At 38.1% G+C, this 19,521-nt stretch overlaps 1 protein-coding gene across 1 annotated transcript; it reads right to left on the bottom strand.

Moving 5' to 3' along the window:
- Positions 1-3,050: 3,050 nt before the first annotated feature.
- Positions 3,051-19,144, bottom strand: LOC132142610 (von Willebrand factor A domain-containing protein 7-like). The gene is made up of 17 exons (XM_059552605.1): positions 18,998-19,144; positions 17,995-18,183; positions 17,585-17,863; positions 17,102-17,195; positions 16,617-16,745; positions 15,792-15,978; positions 13,839-14,008; positions 13,281-13,393; positions 12,989-13,105; positions 12,712-12,885; positions 12,154-12,286; positions 11,721-11,870; positions 7,243-7,335; positions 6,887-7,155; positions 4,722-4,855; positions 4,467-4,626; positions 3,051-3,752 (listed from the first exon to the last, which is right to left on the bottom strand). Exons 2-17 carry the CDS (start codon positions 18,181-18,183, stop codon positions 3,369-3,371), a joined length of 2,775 nt encoding a protein of 924 aa, XP_059408588.1. The 5' UTR covers positions 18,998-19,144; the 3' UTR covers positions 3,051-3,368.
- Between the last annotated feature and the right edge of the window lie 377 nt (positions 19,145-19,521).

The raw sequence follows: 19,521 nt of genomic DNA, 5'->3' as shown, positions 1-19,521 counted from the left end.
TCCATATTTAAAAACACATGAAGAAGAGCGTTCGACAATGCAGGAAATCCCAAATCCCCGACCACAAACAGAGCTAACAGATCGCTGTAACATGCAGATTATATTTCGTTTTGAAGACAATAAACATTTTTGCAATGATATTTGACTTACCTGTGTTCTTCGAGCCATTTCAGGCATTCTCATAATAATAGATTATATGTATAATGTTATGCTAATCGATAGACTTTATCATAGTTGCATTTTACATAAAATATTATATTTTCTGTCTGATTTTTTTATTTATCTGAAGCCAAATCAGATCACAGAAGGTTATTTAGAACACTCGACTTGCTTTATAACGTTTGGAGCACAAACAAGGTTTTAATCTCATAAATTGTTGTGTATTGATGGTGTGCTAAGATAATAAATAAAGTCATATGACATGATCTTGAAAAACATTTACCTAAATAGAGTTTTAGACATCATCTTCAGATTTTAAGTATAACATGGTCAGACATGTCGCTTTAGCTGCAGTGCATTTCTAGATTGATACAATGCCAACTTCAATTTTATTTCATGAAGATGTTTCAAAAAAAAATTCTCATAACTTAATTTTTTTAAAAATCTATTTATAACTATTTTTTTCATTATGACAATAATTAATTCTACATTTACAATAAACTACCAGGTGTCAGCTTTCAAATGAGATCATACTTGTGCTTTTAGTACAAAGGGTTCATGAACTGTATCTGTTTCAGTTTGGGTATGCCATTTCTGGGGATTTTTCAAAAGTGGGGTTGCAGCTGTTTTTTTAATTAAAAAAGCCCTAATCCATGTCTTATTCCAAATTAGGATGTTATGGTATCAATCTGAATGGGAAAACCATTGAATTGTACTCAATTGCCTTTGTGCCCTGTCATATGGCCTTGGTGCCCCTAAAAAAAAAGAAAAGGTGGAGGCCAAATGGCCTTGCCCCTAAAATTACATAATTCCCACCCTGTCCTGAAGCCTCCAGTATTGATGGATGGGACTGAGAGAGTGTAATATCCTTCTGCTGTCAATTGTAGCATACAGGTTATGATTTATAAAAACCATTAGTATAATGTTCTTCATGGGAGAATCTTGGAAAAATCTCTTACTGTATGTCTTTGCAGGGAAGAAAGACAATTATTGTGCATGTTTCTCCAAAGGGAGGTGAAACTTATATTAGACATATTTCACGTTCCATTGGCAGTACAATCAGTTCCTCCAGTCTGATTCAAGTGGTCCAAAAAACAAAGAAAGAAAGCATTCTACTGTGTAGTTTTATAGTAGCTTAATATTTCATATCAATGTCTCCTATCTTTCTGATAATCCCAGAATTCTTTTTGTTTCGTTTAAAAAATAAAAAAAGACAAAACCAATTAAACATTTTCCTGAAAATGTTTGTGACATAGTTATTTAGCTAAAGCCTTTTTCCCCAAGTAATATCACAAACTGCTTAGTTGTGCAGCATTAATTGAAGCTATAGGGTGTTGGATGCGCTATTCAAATTTATAAGTCAATTCATGGTAGTAATCTGCCTAAATACTCGCCAGCTGTGTGAATATGTTCTGGCTGGCCACTGCCAAATCACAGGCTCAGTCAATCAGATCAAAATCTAAATCACTCTACCATTTGTTCTTATCTTACTTATGTAATGTATAAATGTTGATTCAGTTGAGATTTTATTGCTCCACTTGTTCATTTTTATTTGGAGCTGATAATGATTTAATGACTGAATTTCTCCATTTCCATGAACATGAATATCTGACAACACGCAAACCCATCTGTTTTTTACCCGTAGATAACTTAATAATTCATAATACCATAACATTGTTGTCCTCAGTCACTTTTTGCTTCAGGACCATAATATTATTAAGGGAGCAATTACAAAAACTGCACAAAACCAACCTTATTTTTGTAAGGAAAATGTTAAATCCATAAAACCCATACTTATATTCTAAATTCATTAAGGAAATAGTTTACCTAAAAATGAAAATTACCCCTTGATTTACTCACCCTCAAGCCACCCCAGGTGTATATGACTTTTTTCTGTTTTTTTTTTCAGACAAATACAATCAGAAAAAATATCCTGGCTCTTCCGAGCTTCAGAATGGCAGTGAATATGGTTTGAGAATTTGAAGCTAAATAAAGTGCATCCATCCGTCATAAAAAGTGCTCCGGTCCAGTGGCGTTCCAGCGGATTACGTAGGCCATAGGGGTAGCATAAGCTCCGGTGAGAAGTGACTAACACTTATGATTTGCCTACATCCTCCTCATCTGCTAGAACACTACTTTCTTGTAAAGGCCTGTATGAAAGTTAGCAGAATATAGAGATTACGGTTTGTAAAGTTTTAAATATGTATATTTTTCTCACACAAACGCATTGCTTCACTTCAGAAGGCCTTTATTAACCATGCAGAGTACTTTTTATGATCGATGGATGCAATTTATTTTGTTTCCAAATCTCGACCCCCATTCACAGCCATTATAAAGCTTGAAAAAAAACCAGGACATTTTTAATATAACTCTGATTGTATTCGGCTGAAAGAATGAAGTCCTATACACCTAAGATGGTTTGAGGATGATTAAATCATAATAATTAATAATAATTTTCTTATTTGGGTGAACTATCCCTTTAATTTATGAAGATGGCTCTTTAAAAGATTTAAAAAAAAAGTATGTTAACTGCTTCATTGCATTAATTAAAAAAAAAGTGTAAAGTGGTTAACATTTGGATAGCTAGTTGAGATAGTTTAGATTACATGTTCATGTTTCAAAATGTACCACATCATTCAATGCAAGCACAAAACACTAGTTAGTAAACGCATGACTAGTGTTTATGGCACATAACAATAATCTTTTATGTAGTACAACTCTCATAGTCCTTAAGTGTATATTAGGGTTACTGAACTGTAAACTGACCTGCAAATCATTGCAGATATGTGTGTACAATGTACACAATTGTGTACTGTACTTCAGAATTATTTATTAATATTCAAAATATATGTGAACTTATTTGGTTAGACAAAATATAATAAATATTTTATATATTTGTGCAGAAAAAAAGTAGTGTTGTAGATTAGAAAGCATTTATTTTTACATTTTTTGCAACATTCATTTCTATTAGATTCATGTTAATAACAAATGAGTTATATTTCTGCCTGTCATATGAACTCACACAAAACTCTAATCTATCTTTGAGGCTTGTATGGTCTGTATAAGCAGCATAGTTCTTCATTGGTAGTCCTGCATATCTGGAAATACCAATTATGGAATGTTTGTTTATATTTTTTTATAAAAGAATGGGATGAGAAAGAGAAGGATAAGATGACTGTGAATTTGTTTGGATAAATTAAATTTCATTACTAAGGGAAAGTGTCACGTAGAAAACCATATAAAATCATAGATGCCCACAGAGGGAGGGACATGCTGATGAGGCGTGAGCCCGCGCTGGACTTCATGGTGTAGCTGCACCTGCCCACATTCCCTACCTTGTCAACTGCAGACAAAGTCACAGAAGGTGAGCAACATGAGGCCTCATACAGACCCATAAACACAATCACACCATCTTCCACCTTCCTCTGGGTGAAGTTTCCACTGCCTTGCTGGATGGAAATGCTCTCGATGCCTGTGCCATTACCATCTGTGATGTTGACAGACAGTTCCCAGTTTGATGAGCTGCAAGAGGAGGAGTAGCAAGTACCCTGTACATCGACAACTTCACATTTTGGGGGTGAAAAGTCGGTAACCTAGATGGAACAGTTAAGGGGGAGTTGAAACATCAGCTTGTCATTGCAATTTAATATAACGGTTTTCAAATTAAATATATTTTAAATTGTAATTTATTCTTGTAATGCAAAGCAGACATTATTCCTGTCTTCAGTATTACATGATCCTTCAGAAATCATTCTAAGATGCTAATTTGCTGCTCAAGGAACATTTATTAAAATCAGTGTTGAAAACAGTTGAGCTGCTTAATATTTCTATGAAAATCATGATACATTTTGTTTTAGGATTTTTTGATAAATAGAAATTTAGCAAAGAACAATATTTATATAATACATAAATATTTTATAATGAAGTAAAAGCATAAACTACCACTTTTGATCAGTTGAATGCATTCTTGCTAAATAAAAGAATTCTTGAAAAAATAAAAAAAAATCATACTTGACCCCAAACTTTTGAATGGTAGCATATATTAATCATAAGTCAACCACAATTTGTTTTGTGTGAATAAATAACTGGCTGCCATAGAAATCATTTAGAGGTCTAAACTGTAAATTTTCTTATGCTGGGACACCACTACTGCAAAATCAGTACTGAAATAACATTCCACAAATATATGCCTCATTCAATTTGCTAATCAAAGCAGACATTCTTTTCCACTGAAATTTCACAAAAACAGATTGTTTTATCAGTCTGTCTGAAACCATCGGAGGTTAGTGAAAGTGACGTGACATTACCTTGGAGAGAACAGAAAGGCGAAGGACGACATAGTTAGAATCACTTCCTCCAGGACCTTCTGCCTCGATGGTTAGCGTAACATCTGTGCCTGAGACCATATCACCAGGTGGAGTGACAGACAATGTCTCCTGAGCACTGCCGCCACTCACGAGATTGAGACTGGCATGACAAAGAAACAGATTGTTTTAATTTTATTCTTGATAAGGAAAGCTGATAAAATCATTACTGAGTGATCTGAGAAGTGATGAAATTACGTTGGTGGATGTGACATAGGGATGTTTTTGTCATTCCTTGCACGAATTGTGTAGGCACCACTGGTTCCATTGGTTGTAACAGTAAAATTTATTTTAAATACTTCTCCTGGCAGCATGGAACTGTCTGCAATTGCCTTTAGATGGAAAGAAAATGGGATTAGAATTCAATTTAGGTTTATTCAAACAACTAGTGAGCTGCCTACTGCCATTAAAAGGAAGTATAATGGTCATAGGACTTACAAGTGTCTAATAGGCTAGTGACAGTGCCCCTGGATTTTTGAGATACCCCTACCGGGTAGAGCTAAACCCAATAATAAGGCCATGTCCCAAATGCAACACTTCATGTGCACTTTCAGTCCTGCGGACTGTGGTAGAAAAATTAATTTAACATTGCTTCTGTATGCCTATATATGCATGTGTTTTCTTAGAATTGCTGTGTGGGTTCAGAAGGGGGACACCTGGGGGGGAAACAGATGTATAAGAATGACCTGAGAGGGTCATTGGGCCATATAGTGGGGTGGGACAATGCCTGAGGATGACCTGAGGGGGTCACCTAAGTCCTAAATGTGTGAGTAACAAACCACAGAGAGTGTGTTTTATGTCATCCATGGTAATTTACAGCTGCTAAGACTTTGTAACCTTGACGCAGCAGTGGGAAATAAAGTGGAGGACTGCCCTCTTCCTGGGTCCGTCGCACTCTGCAGGAACTCAGCGTTACTGTATGACTGTCTGACCTTCTTTGCAAAGAATAAAAGCTTTCTTTTTAATTATAACCTGAGAGTGAGTCTGTCTCTTATGCTGATGAGAGTTGATTTAATTTTGCCACGACAGGACTTATAATGGCCACCACGTGCGAGACTGCGCGTGTCAGTCCACGAGACCGTAGAGTGTCCCATTTGTCATTTTAGCATTCAAAAGGGTGCTCGTGAGCGCCCCCTTTGCAGCCGTTATGTGCCCTTGATCCGCACTTCTGACAGCAGACTACTACCCAAGCGGCAACCTCTCTCTCTCTCTCTCTCTCTCTGGAAGCCCATACGGAAGTGACTTAAACTGCAATTCATTGAATGGCTGCTTGAGGGTTGCTGAAAAGGGAGTCAATCCCATAGACTCCCCATGATAAAATGATTAACTTTACAGTAAAACATGTTTACAGCCTGGTTCAAAAAATTATTTTGGTCTATATAGCTAATTTTGCCCTTCATGACAACTGTGAGGGGGGTGAATTTTGTTATTACTCATACGTTTAAATTATAACTTGAGTGACAGGTGGATTGCCACTGCTGTCACTGCTGTCGAGCTAGATATGAAAGTGAAAGTCGTGACATTTGCCAAGTATGGTAACCCATACTCAGAATTGGTGCTCTGCATTTAACCCATCCAAGTGCACACACACAGCAGTGAGTAGTGAACACACCATGATCACACACCCGGAGCAGTGGGCAGCTATATATCCAGTGCCCAGGGAGCAACTGTGGGTTCAATGCTTTGCTCAAGGGCACTTCAGCCATGGGTATTGAGGGTGGAAGAGAGCACTGTTCATTCTGTATGTGTTTTCACATACACACAAAAAAAGATCAATGAATAACTTGCATACTACTGTAAAATTCATTAATTATTTTTATGATGAAAAAATAAGGAACAAATACCACAAACCACATACAAAAAAATATTAATAATTCAGAATTTTTCTATGTAGATATTTCATGTTAAATATATTTTATCATCAAGATTTAGTCATATGTTTGCTAAGAGTGATGAAAGACTGTAAAGGACAGGCTGTGCAGAAAGCCCTTATGTAAAGACGGTGTTTGAACATGTTCTATTAAAATGACTAACCCTGGTTATGTAGCCATTCATTTAGAATACTTTAGAATGAGATTAAAAACTAATTCACAAGCATACACAGTCAGAAATTTTTCATGAGATGTTTCATATAAATGTAAAAAACTCACGCAATCATTAGTGAATGTGACCCAATATTTTCATATCATCCACCATTAATTAATGTTTTCACTGAACTTGCATTGAACAATGCATTGTTTGGAATGTCATGCCATTATGTGTGAAGGATACACACTATCTTTGAATATGCTGTCATTAATGTACCTACCTATTGGTCTCATTAAATGTAAAGAAGAAGAATACACTAAGAATACAGTTTGTACCTTTATTGTGACTTTAGACTGAGACATCTGTGTGGTGGTCTGCCTCTGGTACAGGCTGGAGGAGGTCTTGTCTTTTCCCTTCAGCAACACCACAAACTCTCCTTCTGGCACTTCTTTCACAGTAATAAGGTAATCTCCACCATCCATTTTCTCAATGGTTCCATTAGACACTTTTACCCCAGACACCTCCATGAGAGCAACCTCCTGCAGCTCTAGAGCCTCTGGACCTTTCTCTCCAGTCAGTGTTAGAAGCAGCTTAGCCGGTGAGCCTAAATAAAGAGCAACAAATCTGTACACTTCCATTCAAATCATTTAATAAGGATTGTTTAATAGTTAAACAGAACAACGGTTTAAACCTGCTGACGGCCGCCCATCAATGGCAGCAAATGCAGGATGGGGTCCTTTAAATTCCTCCACAAATTCATAGATGAATGTAATCGCACTCTGACCTGTAAAAGATTACATTACATTAGAAAGGCATAAAAATACTATCAACATACATCTCAGAGTACCACAGCTTTTTTATTATCAAAATTTTAAATTAAAATGTTTTTTGATCAATGCATTAGCCATTTTCCTCTTGATACTTTAGGAGTAAAGTATAAATATACAATATGCCATATTCTCCTCATGACAGGTTGTCATAACTTAAAGGGTTAGTTCACCCAATAATCAAAATTATGTCATTAATAACTCACCCTCATGTCGTTCCAAACCCGTGAGACCTCCGATCATCTTCGGAACACAGTTTAAGATATTTTAGATTCAGTCAGAGAGCTCTCAGTCCCTCCATTGAAACTGTGTGTACGGTATACTGTCAATGTCCAGAAAGTCAAGAAAAACATCATCAAAGTAGTCCATGTGACATCAGAAGGTCAGTTAGAATTTTTTGAAGCATCGAAAATACTTTTTGGTCCAAAAATAGCAAAAACTATGACTTTATTCAGCATTGTCTTCTCTTCCGGGTCTGTTGTGAGATTTCAAAACACTGCAGTGTAGTGATATCCGTTTCGCGAATGAATCATTCGATGTAACCGGATCTTTTTGAACCAGTTCACCAAATCGAACTGAATCGTTTAAAACGGTTCACATCTCCAATAAGCATTAATCCACAAATGACTTAAGCTGTTAACTTTTTTAATGTGGCTGACACTCCCTCTGAGTTAAAACAATGAAATGACCGCATGGACAGGAGGAGAAGCTCGCCGGCAATCTTTTACTGTGTATGAGGCAATAGGGGGGACGTGGATGCATGAAGTCAAGGGAGAAGCCCATAGAGAGTCCATAAAAGCAACGGGACAAAATTATTCAACAACGTCTGCAAGATTCGGTGGGTGATTCAGATTTCTCTTGGCACAATGATTAGAAGACTTACATTTGTCAAACAGGTTGCTCACGTGACATCTACATCATCAAGCTCAGTTTGAGTCTGCGCAGTACGCTCTACCCCCAGCAAGTGCGTGCTTCTAATTGACTTCACTTGTCTCCGTTGAATACAATGGGGTCCCTGTGTCCATTTCTTTTACTGTCTTTGATGAGCGTGTCAGTGTGAAGCAGAATGACACACAGAGCGTCTGAACCGAACTGATTCTGATGATTGATTCTGAACTGATTCTGTGCTAATGTTATGAGCGCGGGTAAACCGAAGGCTTGAATCAAGGGCAATCATCACAAATGACGTCATTACGTTGAGCACAAAAAAAACGGTGAACCATTTTCTTCAACCGGTTTATTGAATCTAACTGTCTGAAAGAACTACTGATGATCTGAAAACTGATGCAAGCAGTTCTTGACTCGAGAACGAGTCAATCTATCGTTCATTATCTGGCTTGGCTCGGTGTTCATCTTCAGTTCTCTCTTCACAGCAGTTCAGTCAGTTGTCACGCTGTCTGGTCTCTCTTTCTCAGAGTCTTCACTAGTGGTCTCACTTCCCCATAGGCACCTCACCGCAGGCAATACAATTCCCACAAAGCCATGTCCCTTCATCACAGTAATTGCACTCCTGTTAATTTCACTCGGGTGTCTTCACTTTATAGTCATTACTCTGCATATATTTACCGGTCTGTTTGTGTTTGTTTTTGTGTAGTTTCCTATTACTGTTCCTGTTCCTGTTCCATTCCCTGTTTGTTTGTTTGGATTGACTTTTGGTTTTGACTCCTACTTGTTGGATTCTGATTTGGATTACCCATTAAAACCCTCACTGCGTTTGGATCTCTCGTCTCCTGTGTGGATCTCTCGTCTCCTGTGTGGCCCTAAAAGACATTTTCAACACCGGTCTGGATGACCCGGTGCCTCGTGAGGAAATGGATCAGTTGGACGCTTTTAATTTCTGGGATTTCGTGTTCTACCTACAACATCGGCTCCCGTGGGATACCCCAGCCACTCCTTTCTCTCCCGGTGGGATGGCCGATTCTAGGCTGTGGTCTACAAACAGCCAGCCCAGCGCCACAGCACAAGGTGGTCGCCAGTCCAGCGTCACGGCGCAAGATGGCCGCCAGCCCAGCGCCACAGCATAAGATGGCCGCAAGCCCAGCACCACAGCACAAGTTGGCCGCCGGCCCAGCGCCACTGCCCAAGATGGCCGCCGGCCCAGAGTCATGGCACAAGATGGCCACTTGTCCAGCGCCTCTGCACAAGATGCCAGCCACAGTTGACCCTCCAGAGTTGAATCAGGTTCCCGTTGACCCTCCAGAGTCAGGTCAAGTCACCGTTGACACGCCAGAGTCAGGGCAAGTCACTGTTGACACTCCGGAGTCAAGTCAAGTCACCGGTGATCTTCATGGGCAAAGTCAAGTCACCGGTGTTCTTCATGGGCAAAGTCAAGTCACCAGTGTTCTTCATGGGCAAAGGCAAGTCACCATTGATCTTCATGGGCAAGGGCAAGTCACCAATGATCTTCATGGGCAAAGTCAAGTCTCCAGTGTTCTTCATGGGCAAAGTCAAGTCACCGACTATCTTCATGGGCAAAGGCAAGTCACCATTGATCTTCATGAACAAATGCAAGTCACCATTGATCTTCATGAGCAGAGTCAAGTCACCAATGATCTTCCTGAATCCAGTCTAAACACCACCGAATTACCAGAGTCTCTCCACGTCTCTGCGGAACTACCAGAGCCTCTCCACGTCTCTGCTGAACTACCAGAGCTTCTCCACGCCTCTGCTGAACTACCAGAGCTTCTCCACGCCTCTGCTGAACTACCAGAGCTTCTCCACGTCTCTGCTGAACTACCAGAGTATCTCCACGTCTCTGCTGAACTACTAGAGCCTCTCCACGTCTCGGCTGAACTACCAGAGCCTCTCCTTGTCTTGGTCTTGGATTCCTGCCCTGTCGGTTCGGCCCTGGGCCACTGAACCTTTTGTTCCTTCCTGGACTTTTGTTTTGTTGTTGTTTTGTTTTAGTTTTTTTTTTTTGGTTTTCTCTCTGTCTCCCTCTATGGACCTGGCCCTCCGTCCCTCCCCCTGATCCTCCACCGGTCCACCTCCTTCCTGGTCTCCTTGTTTTTGTTTTTTGCTCTTCTTCTATCTGTCTCCCTCTATGGACCTGGCCCTCCATCCCTCCCCCTGATCCTCCGCTGGTCCACCTCCCTCCTGGGCTCCTTGTTTTGTTTTTTTTTGCACTTCTTGTCTCTGTTCCCCTATTACCTGGCCCTCCGTCCCTCCCCCTGGTCCTCCGACTTCTTGCCTCTGTTTCCCTATATTACCTGGCCCTCCGTCCCTCCCCCTGGTCCTCCGCCGCTACACCTCCCTCCTGGTCTCTGTGTTCGGGTGGAGCATCTGGTAGCTGCTCCGTGGAGGAGGGGGTAATGTCAAGCTGTCTGGTCTCTATTTCCCTGAGTCTCCACTAGTGGTCTTACTTCCCCATAGGCACCTCACCGCAGGCACTACAATTCCCACAAAGCCATGTCCCTTCATCACAGTAATTGCACTCCTGTTAATTGCACTCAGGTGTCTTCACTTGATAATCATTACCCTGCCTATATTTACCGGTCTGTTTCTGTTTGTTTTCATGGAGTGCTTTCTTTCCATCACCCAGTTTCCTCGCCTTCAGAGTTTCCTATTCCTGTTCCTGTTCCATTCCCTGTTAGTTTGTTTGTTTGTTTGTTTGTTTGGATTGACTTTTGGTTTTGACCCCTGCTTGTTGGATTCTGAATTGGATTACCGATTAAAACCCACACCGTTTGGATCTCTCGTCTCCTGTGTTTCCCTGGGTTCCCGATCGTAACATCAGTGTACTGTTTGAGTATGTGAATTACTTGGGGATATTGTTTTTTTTTTAACTCAGAGGGAGTGTCAGCCACGTTAAAAAGGTTAACAGCTTAAGTCATTTGTGGATTAATGCTTATTGGAGACGCAAACTGTTTCAAACGATTCAGTTTGATTTGGTGAACTGGTTCAAGAAGATCCGGTTACATCGAGTGATTCGTTCGCGAACCGGATATTACTAAACTGCAGTGTTTTGAAATCTCACAACAGACCCAGAAGAGAAGACAATGCTGAATAAAGTCGTAGTTTTTGCTATTTTTGGACCAAAAAGTATTTTCGATGCTTCAAAAAATTCTGACTTACCCTCTGATGTCACAAACTTTGATGATGTTTTTCTTACCTTTCTAACCATGGACAGTATACTATACACACAGTTTCAATGGAGGGACTGAGAACTCTCTGACTAAATCTAAAATATCTTAAACTGTGTTCCGAAGATAAACGGAGGTCTCACTGGTTTGGAACGACATGAGGGTGAGTTATTAATTACATAATTTTGATCATTGGGTGAACTAACCCTTTAAGTGTTTGGCTTTGCATTGGTTTATCAAAAAAGTACATGATGGCTCACCCATCACTTTAATGGTGTAGGGCTGAGTTGTTGTCATGTCAATGTGCCACAGGCCAATCTCAGTTCCATTTAATTGGATTCGTTGCAGGTTTCCCACTTTCTGAATTGTGCCCAGAGGTCCATTGTCAACAGTGTTAGACTGAGTCACACCTGGAAGCAAGTGCATTTCAGTAGGCAATAATGAAAGAACTCACTTTGATATCATATATTGAAGCTAAGCATTATAATACAATCATTTTTTAATGACTTCTAACATTTCACTCTAACATTGTTAGTTTAGTTTTAGTTATCTAGATTCTGTTTATTTTATTTTGTTTGTTAGGGCTGCCAAATTGGTATCATGATACCATGTACAGTCATGAAAATGGGTTTCTGGAAAAAGAAATATTAAATACATTTTTATTTTAGTTAATTTATGTGCCTCTGAATTTACCTGTGGGGCTGCGTAGGTTGAATGTGAGGCTACTTCCTGTGATGTAGATGGTAGTGTTGGACAAAGACTTATCCAGTAGGAAGGGGAAACTCTCTACAAGTCCTGGATCCCTGGAGCGCTGAAGAATTGTCACCTGATGGATGAAGAAAGAGTGTACAAACAATTGCAAAAATGAAAGAGATAGCTTCTTTGAGAAAGAGCAAGTTCTTTGAATAGTGACGTGACATAAAGCCAAGCATGGTGACCCATACTCAGAATTTGTGCTCTGAATTTAACCCATCCAAAGTGCACACACACAGCAGTGAACACACACCCAGAGCAGTGGGCAGCCATTTATGCTGCAGCGCCTGGGGAGCAGTTAGGGGTTCAGCAGTGCTCAAGGGCTCCTCGGTCATGGTGCAGTATTACCAGCCCAAGATTCGAACTAACAACCTAAGGGTTAGGAGTCAAACTCTCTAACCCCTAGGCCACGACTTCCCCTATACTTCTGAATATTGAAGTATGTTTTGGTTGTGAGATGTTTACAGTAGTAAATTGACTATAAGATCCTGATCATACCAAAGCTGAAGTAGAGGTGTCAACAATGATGTCAGTGGCTTGAGAGAGGCTGGATTTGGAGACCTCGATGGCTTGACCCCCAGAGGCCAAGGCCATGTCATAATACACCTGAAACTGTGACGATGCCCTCAGGGTCCTTCGCCTTCTCTTTGATGCTGTCATGAAGAAAGATACCTGAATAGAAAGGGTGAGAATTGGAATAGTGGGAAACTGATGATGGGCTGGTGAAAATTGTTATGGCAAGGTCTGCATGTGACAAAAGGATGGAACATTTTACCGAAGACTTGGTGCTGCGAATGAGGGCTTTGATAGTTTTCTCCAGGTATGTATCCTTAGGTGGAGCATCCGTGAACACATATATATAGGAGGAGGAAGGAGCTCCTGTCAGGGCCAACTGTGGGTGAAACAGAAGGTTAGAAACCTTGTTGAGTGGTCAATAAAAACTGATTCCTTGTATTCTTTATAAAATTCAATAATATAATAGTTCTTAGTTCTAACTAGGAATTATATTGGTAGTATTAACATATGAAGATTGAGATAATTAGCCGAAACACCACACAACCCAGTACCTGAAGCGCTGACAGGCACATTTCTGGGATATCTCCTCCTCCATTAGCGCTGAGCTTAGAGATCTCTGACTTCATCACAACTGAGTCTGTGGTTCTTATTAATGGTCCAAAATCTACAAATTCATACAAAATATTTACAGATTGTTTCTGTAAGTAATTTATTACATTAATTTGGGCTATATCTGATCACTTTTTCCGTAATACGAATGAAAAAGTACATAATTGCTCTGTTCCAAATCTTAGTATGCTGCCTACAAAAGCAATATTTTATGTCACCATAGGCATTTCCCAACATAAAGGCTTCATTATGTTTCATTATGTTTCTTAATATACCTCATCTTGACCCAATACAAATTGCATAATTTGGAAAAAAAAACGGGGAAAAAAACAAGATAAAAAACAAATATTGGTAAATAAACATATTATAAATTGCATTAAAATAATGAAAATTATCAATAAAAACAGTTTAGTGTCATTGAATTAGATTTCTTTTTTTTTACCAAATATTTCTATTTGCTATGCAATTCAGTGCTTAATAGAAATATTTTTTGCACTCACCTGGATCATTAAATGGCACCAGAATATATTCAGATGGTTCATCTTGAGTCCCTTTCTTACTGTCAATGATGTTGAAGGCGACTCTTTTAGCTTCTGCAATGTCGTCTGCCATGCTGCCTGTGGTGTCAATCACAAAAGCCAGGACTGCAGTTCGCGCAATACCCATCATCCTGATGAAGAGAAAAAAAGAGGGACATTTATTTTGGTTATTGGATTTAAAATTGGATTATATATATAAAATAAATGTATATTTATATACACTACCATTCAAAAGTATGGGTGCAGTTACACTTTTTAATGTTTCTTTTGCTCAGCAAGGCTGCATTTATTTGAGCAAAAATATGTTTACAGTAAAAAAAAATAAAAACAGTAATATTGTGAAATATTTTCACAAATTAAAAGAACTGCTTTCTATTTTACTATATTATAAAATGTCATTTCATGATGGCAAAGCTAAATTCTCAGCAGCCATTACACCAGGCTTCGGTGTCACATGATCATTTGTATAAAAAATAAAATAAAATCTAATATGCTGATTTGGTGCTCAAGAAAAGTGTCTTATCACAGTTGAAAACACTTGTGCTGTTAAAAGATGTGGAAATCGTGAATAGAAAAGGAACAGCATTTATATTTTGTAACATTATAAATGTCTGTACTCTCACATTTGATCAATGTAATGCATCTTTTCTGAATACAAGTATTAATAGTTTCCAAAAAAAAATCTTACTGACTACAAATGTTTGAATGGTAACGTAGAGAACAGGTTGTTAATGGTCCCGTTCTTCATGATCCCATGTTTTAAACTTTAGTTAGTGTGTAATGTTGTTGTTAGAGTATAAATAATATCTGTAAATTTCTAAAACTCAAAGTTCAATGCCAAGCAAGATATTTTATTTAACAGAATTCGCCTACAATAAACGACCCGTTTGGACTACATCCCTCTAGTTCCTGCAGTAATTATATCACTAAAACAGTTTTTTGACTAACCTCCGCCCACAGGAATACACAAAAAAGGGGGCGTGGTCTTGTTGCGCTCCGACGGAAAAGAGGAAGAGTTGCGTTTGTGTTTGTCGCAATATCGTCAAAACGCTGTTATTTTCATCTCTGAGTCCAATCACCTTTGTTTGGCCTTCCCAGGGATGCTGTACTTAGAGATCAATGGTTACAATTTATGTTTAACTCGGTTCCTGAAAATTATAATCCACATGTAAAACTATGTGCAGCACATTTAGCTGAGGACAGCTTCCTCAATCTCAATCAGTTTAATGCCGGATTCGCACAAAGATTATTCTTGAAAGACGGAGCAGTTCCCACTTTGTCTGGAGAAGGCGTTGTTTATGGACCACAACCGGTAAGTGTATTTTATTATTTAAGTTGGTGCGTTTAACAGTTTCTGTAACTTATTACACAAAGGCCAATGCTGTTTAGATTTGTTAACTAGATGTTAGGGCTGTGCAAAAAAATCGAATGAGATTTTCATGCGCATCTCGTCAGTAAAAACGCTCCTGTGATTATAAGTAAATTTCCAGCATGTGCATTCAGATCAGCATTGCCAGGATTTCAAAACAAATCCTGCCTACTTGCTTCTCAAAACTAGCCCAATCGCATTTCCAGGAGGGCAGCGTGCTCTAAACTGATGTCGAATCACAAAACAGGAACCGCTGGCCCAATCAGAACTCGTTACGTATTTCTGAAGGAGGGACTTCATAGAACAAGGAAGTCATCAGTCCGTTTTTATGACAGTGAAAACAACGGTATACAGTGAATTGTGTGAAAAATACTTTTTTTTTTACACACGAAACATGAACACATGTTATATTGCACACTGTAAACACAATCAAAGCTTCAAAAAAGCACGAAAAATGGGACCTTTAAGAGAACTACTCCCAGCTTTGCAAATATTTCTTTCAAAATATCTTTCTCTAAACATATACAAGGAATCTGTTCCAATACCGAAGGTACTCCTTGTTTCCTATAGCTCCACGGATGTCCTCTAGCAGCTCCAGGGTGGCTTCAGCTGCCAAGTTTGCAGCATTAGTGTGTAGATCAGTATTATGGGAACCGGGCTCATCTTTACTGATCCCACCTCGAGGATTCTGGGTACTGCTGAGGTCAGTCTCCCCACCATGGCTACATTTTCCTTTTACACACACAAAAGACATAAAAAAGTTAAGGAAAGTTTAACTTAAATAGTATCTTTCCATATCCACTCCCGTATATACTTTCTACTTTTAAAACTGTGGGTTATCTCATTTAAGTGTTGCTAAAGTGAGGAAATAGAATAAACCAGATAAGTCAAACGTGAAAGGCTTGCACTTCTAAATGTTGAAATATTACGTTTTAGCTCTGCTTTTGATGAAGGTTTATCATAAATAGGTTGACTGCTGTCACAAAGTCATTCTCTTTGGTAAACTTGTACATTGCCTAATTGGAACCACACCCCATAAACACATATATAATTATAATTATATATAATTATAACAAATATAATTTATAGATTTAGCTCTATTGTGTAATCTTGGAAAGAAACAAAAATGTGCAATATGTGTCAGGAAAGGGGTTGAGCCATGACCATACCGACAACATTTTTTTTAAATGAGTCGTAACTCAGTTGTTTACCCATAGAACAACTTAGGAATGAACACTAAAACTCATTTGATTTTTATTTGTGCTTTCGACAACTCATCTATTTACATAATTAGTAGACTTTAAATATAAGTAGCTTGAATTTTGTACAGATGCATGTCTCTTGGTATAAACCTATGTCTGTCTCTTCACCTTGAGGTTTGTCACTGGAGAACAAGCCCATATATCCTGAAGTGAGGTACTTCCCATTGAGAATAGCAGGAAGCAGCTGGTTTGGACAGGTACCACTGGCACAGTCACTGCATGTTGGCATCGCAATGTCTGCACATTAACACATACATATGCAATCTATTTAAAGCAGTATACATCTGTTAAAACACACAGGTAAATGGAAAACATTAACTCAATTTACTGAGTTTTTCCTCAATTTCCTATTCAGGATCAGTCAATATAAAGTAATCTCAATGTGATGTTTACTCATGGGTGAAACCTGTTATTAGTTATGAACCAAGTCATCAGTTCACTTATCTACACTTTTCAGTAGAAACATTAATTTTTACAAGCTATTACGCTTGAACATTGGACTTGCCAAAACCAAAAAATGGTGCAATCATTTTAGTTTTTTTGTTTCCGCAAATGAATCTCTCTCATAAATCACACCCACTGGCATTATGTACCTGCAATCTTCTCAATGTTGAGATCCGGTCTGATGAGGTTGTCATATGGACTTTTGTTACCCAATTCAACCCAGTTACTGTGGCTGTAAAAGTCCTGAAAATAAATAAATAAATAAAAACATCAATCAAATTAATGCTTTAAAATTTTGTTTGTTTTTCCATTTGAAGACACATGTGTTAGAGAAACATGTATGTTTATATTTATTATATATTTATATATTATGTTTTTAGGCCTTACTGCATTTTTAATAGAAATAAATGTATTGACAAATATGTTTGATTGAATACTTTTTTAAAAACACACCTTTTAGAGAAACATGTATTTATATTTATTGTGTTTTTTGATTTTGTATGTTTTTAATCTTAATGGTTTGTCAATAGGTAATTGACATCAAATAGTTTAATGGGTAAAAACATATTCTTGAGCAATTTTGAAGCAATATGCTTGTGCTAAGTCATTGACTATATCTCCCTCTCTCTGACCTGCAGTGTGTGACACACTCGCCCTAGTGTTTCTCGGGCAGACTGAAGGTTGTCTGTGCGGACGTTCGCTTTAATAGCCGCAGTCCCCTGAATGATAAGGTTGCGTCCTTCATTAAAGGCCTCATTATTGAAGTGGTGTGCTGCGCTGCTCATGAAGTCACGGTCCACAATGCCATTCTGCATGTAGATCTGATTTAGTGCTGTACGGAACTTAGCACCTGAAACATCTCCTGTGGCCGTGCCCAGACATGCACGCAGCATCTCTTCTGCTGATGAGCCCTGGATTAAATTGGGAAATTTAATTTTGTGTCATATGTTTGAAAAATGTAAGCTATTATATGTATTCCGAAGAAATGCATAGCTGTCATGATCATACTTTTTTGTATGCCTTTACTTGTACATAAACTCACCGTTGGCTTGAAATCTCTTCCTTCTGATTCAGCCACTGCTTCACACACCTCACGGATCTTCTCCATTACAGCATTGCCAGTAATGTATACATGGGTGTTTCTGGTACCCCCAACTGAAATAAATGCTTGCACTCCGGACACCACTAGTGCAATCAGGGCCACAACAGGCACTAATGACTTCATGATCATCTGAATCAAGATGACAAATATTTTCTTTTTAGTAACGTTGGACTGTGCAAAATCTTTATTTTAAATACTTTTTTTTTTTGTCTTTGGTGAGAATTGTGGGAAATAGGTTTAAAATATTATAAAAAAGAGGAAATTTATAAATAAATGTAACAAGTACACATAAATCAAGTAAAATCTTCAAGTAAATGCCATGTGTCCATCATATATATATATATATATATATATATATATATATACAGTACAGACCAAAAGTTTGGAAACATTACTATTTTTAATGTTTTTGAAAGAAGTTTCTTCTGCTCATCAAGCCTGCATTTATTTGATCAAAAATACGGAAAAAAAACAGTAATATTGTGAAATATTATTACAATTTAAAATAATAGTTTTCTATTTGAATATACTTAAAAAAAATAATTTATTCCTATGATGCAAAGCTGAATTTTCAGCATCATTACTCCAGCCTTCAGTGTCACATGTAACATCCAGTCTATCACATGATCATTTAGAAATCAGTCTAATATTCTGCTTTATTATGAGTGTTGGAAACAGTTCTGCTGTCTAATATATTTGATGAATAAAAGGTTAAAAAGAACAACATTTATTCAAAAAAAAAAATCTAATAATATATATTATAATAATTTATCACTTTTTATCAATTTAACACATCCTATATATATATGCGTGTGTGTGTGTGTGCATGAACTCTGTTTATATGTAATCTCAAATAAAATACATAATAGAATAGAATAGAATAGAATAGAATAGAATAGAATAGAATAGAATAGAATAGAATAGAATAGAAATACCTTCTTACCTTCTATCTGTTTTCAATCTGCTTCTGTTCCTCCTGTATCTCCCCTTAATTTTTGATCATTGTTAGTCTCTGATGACAAGTATATATATGCATACCTTATCTCACAGTGTTCAGAAGACGTCATGCAATCAGACTTCAGCAAATGATTAACCCCAGTGGAGGAGTTACATTATTAAAACATGGCCTTTAAAATAGTGACGTCTCACACATCCACAAAATTATGAATCATTCCTAACCTACATTAACTGTGAAACTGTGAAACATCCAAGATGGATTTGATACAGCGACAGCAGTAAAAAACCTGAGAGAGGTTTCTGATCCATAGTGCATCAGATGAGTTTTCGTTGGGTCAAAACGACCTTTGGCCATGCATATGAAATTTTTTTTTTATTTTAATTTGCTCCGTGACTGTATGCCCAGCCCAGTTTGTTATAGTCTTAGGAAACAAAAGTCACATTCCGCAATAAGACCACTCCTGTTCTCAGAGCCCTTCGAACATTCTCGAAGGGCTCTGAAAGTTCAGC

Source organism: Carassius carassius, chromosome 6, assembly GCF_963082965.1.
Source record: "Carassius carassius chromosome 6, fCarCar2.1, whole genome shotgun sequence".
Lineage (NCBI taxonomy): Eukaryota > Metazoa > Chordata > Actinopteri > Cypriniformes > Cyprinidae > Carassius > Carassius carassius.
Note: the sequence above shows the minus strand (reverse complement) of the source record. Positions and strands in the feature narration are given on the sequence as shown.

Excerpts from the sequence above, each read along its gene's own strand:
- LOC132142610 (XM_059552605.1), bottom strand. The coding sequence starts at position 18,183 with ATGATCATGAAGTCATTAGTGCCTGTTGTGGCCCTGATTGCACTAGTG. Across the intron at positions 7,336-11,720 it reads CTACACCATTAAAGTGATGG|GTCAGAGTGCGATTACATTC; the intron begins GTGAGCCATCAT and ends AATCTTTTACAG. Across the intron at positions 3,753-4,466 it reads GCCTTTCTGTTCTCTCCAAG|GTTACCGACTTTTCACCCCC; the intron begins GTAATGTCACGT and ends TGTTCCATCTAG.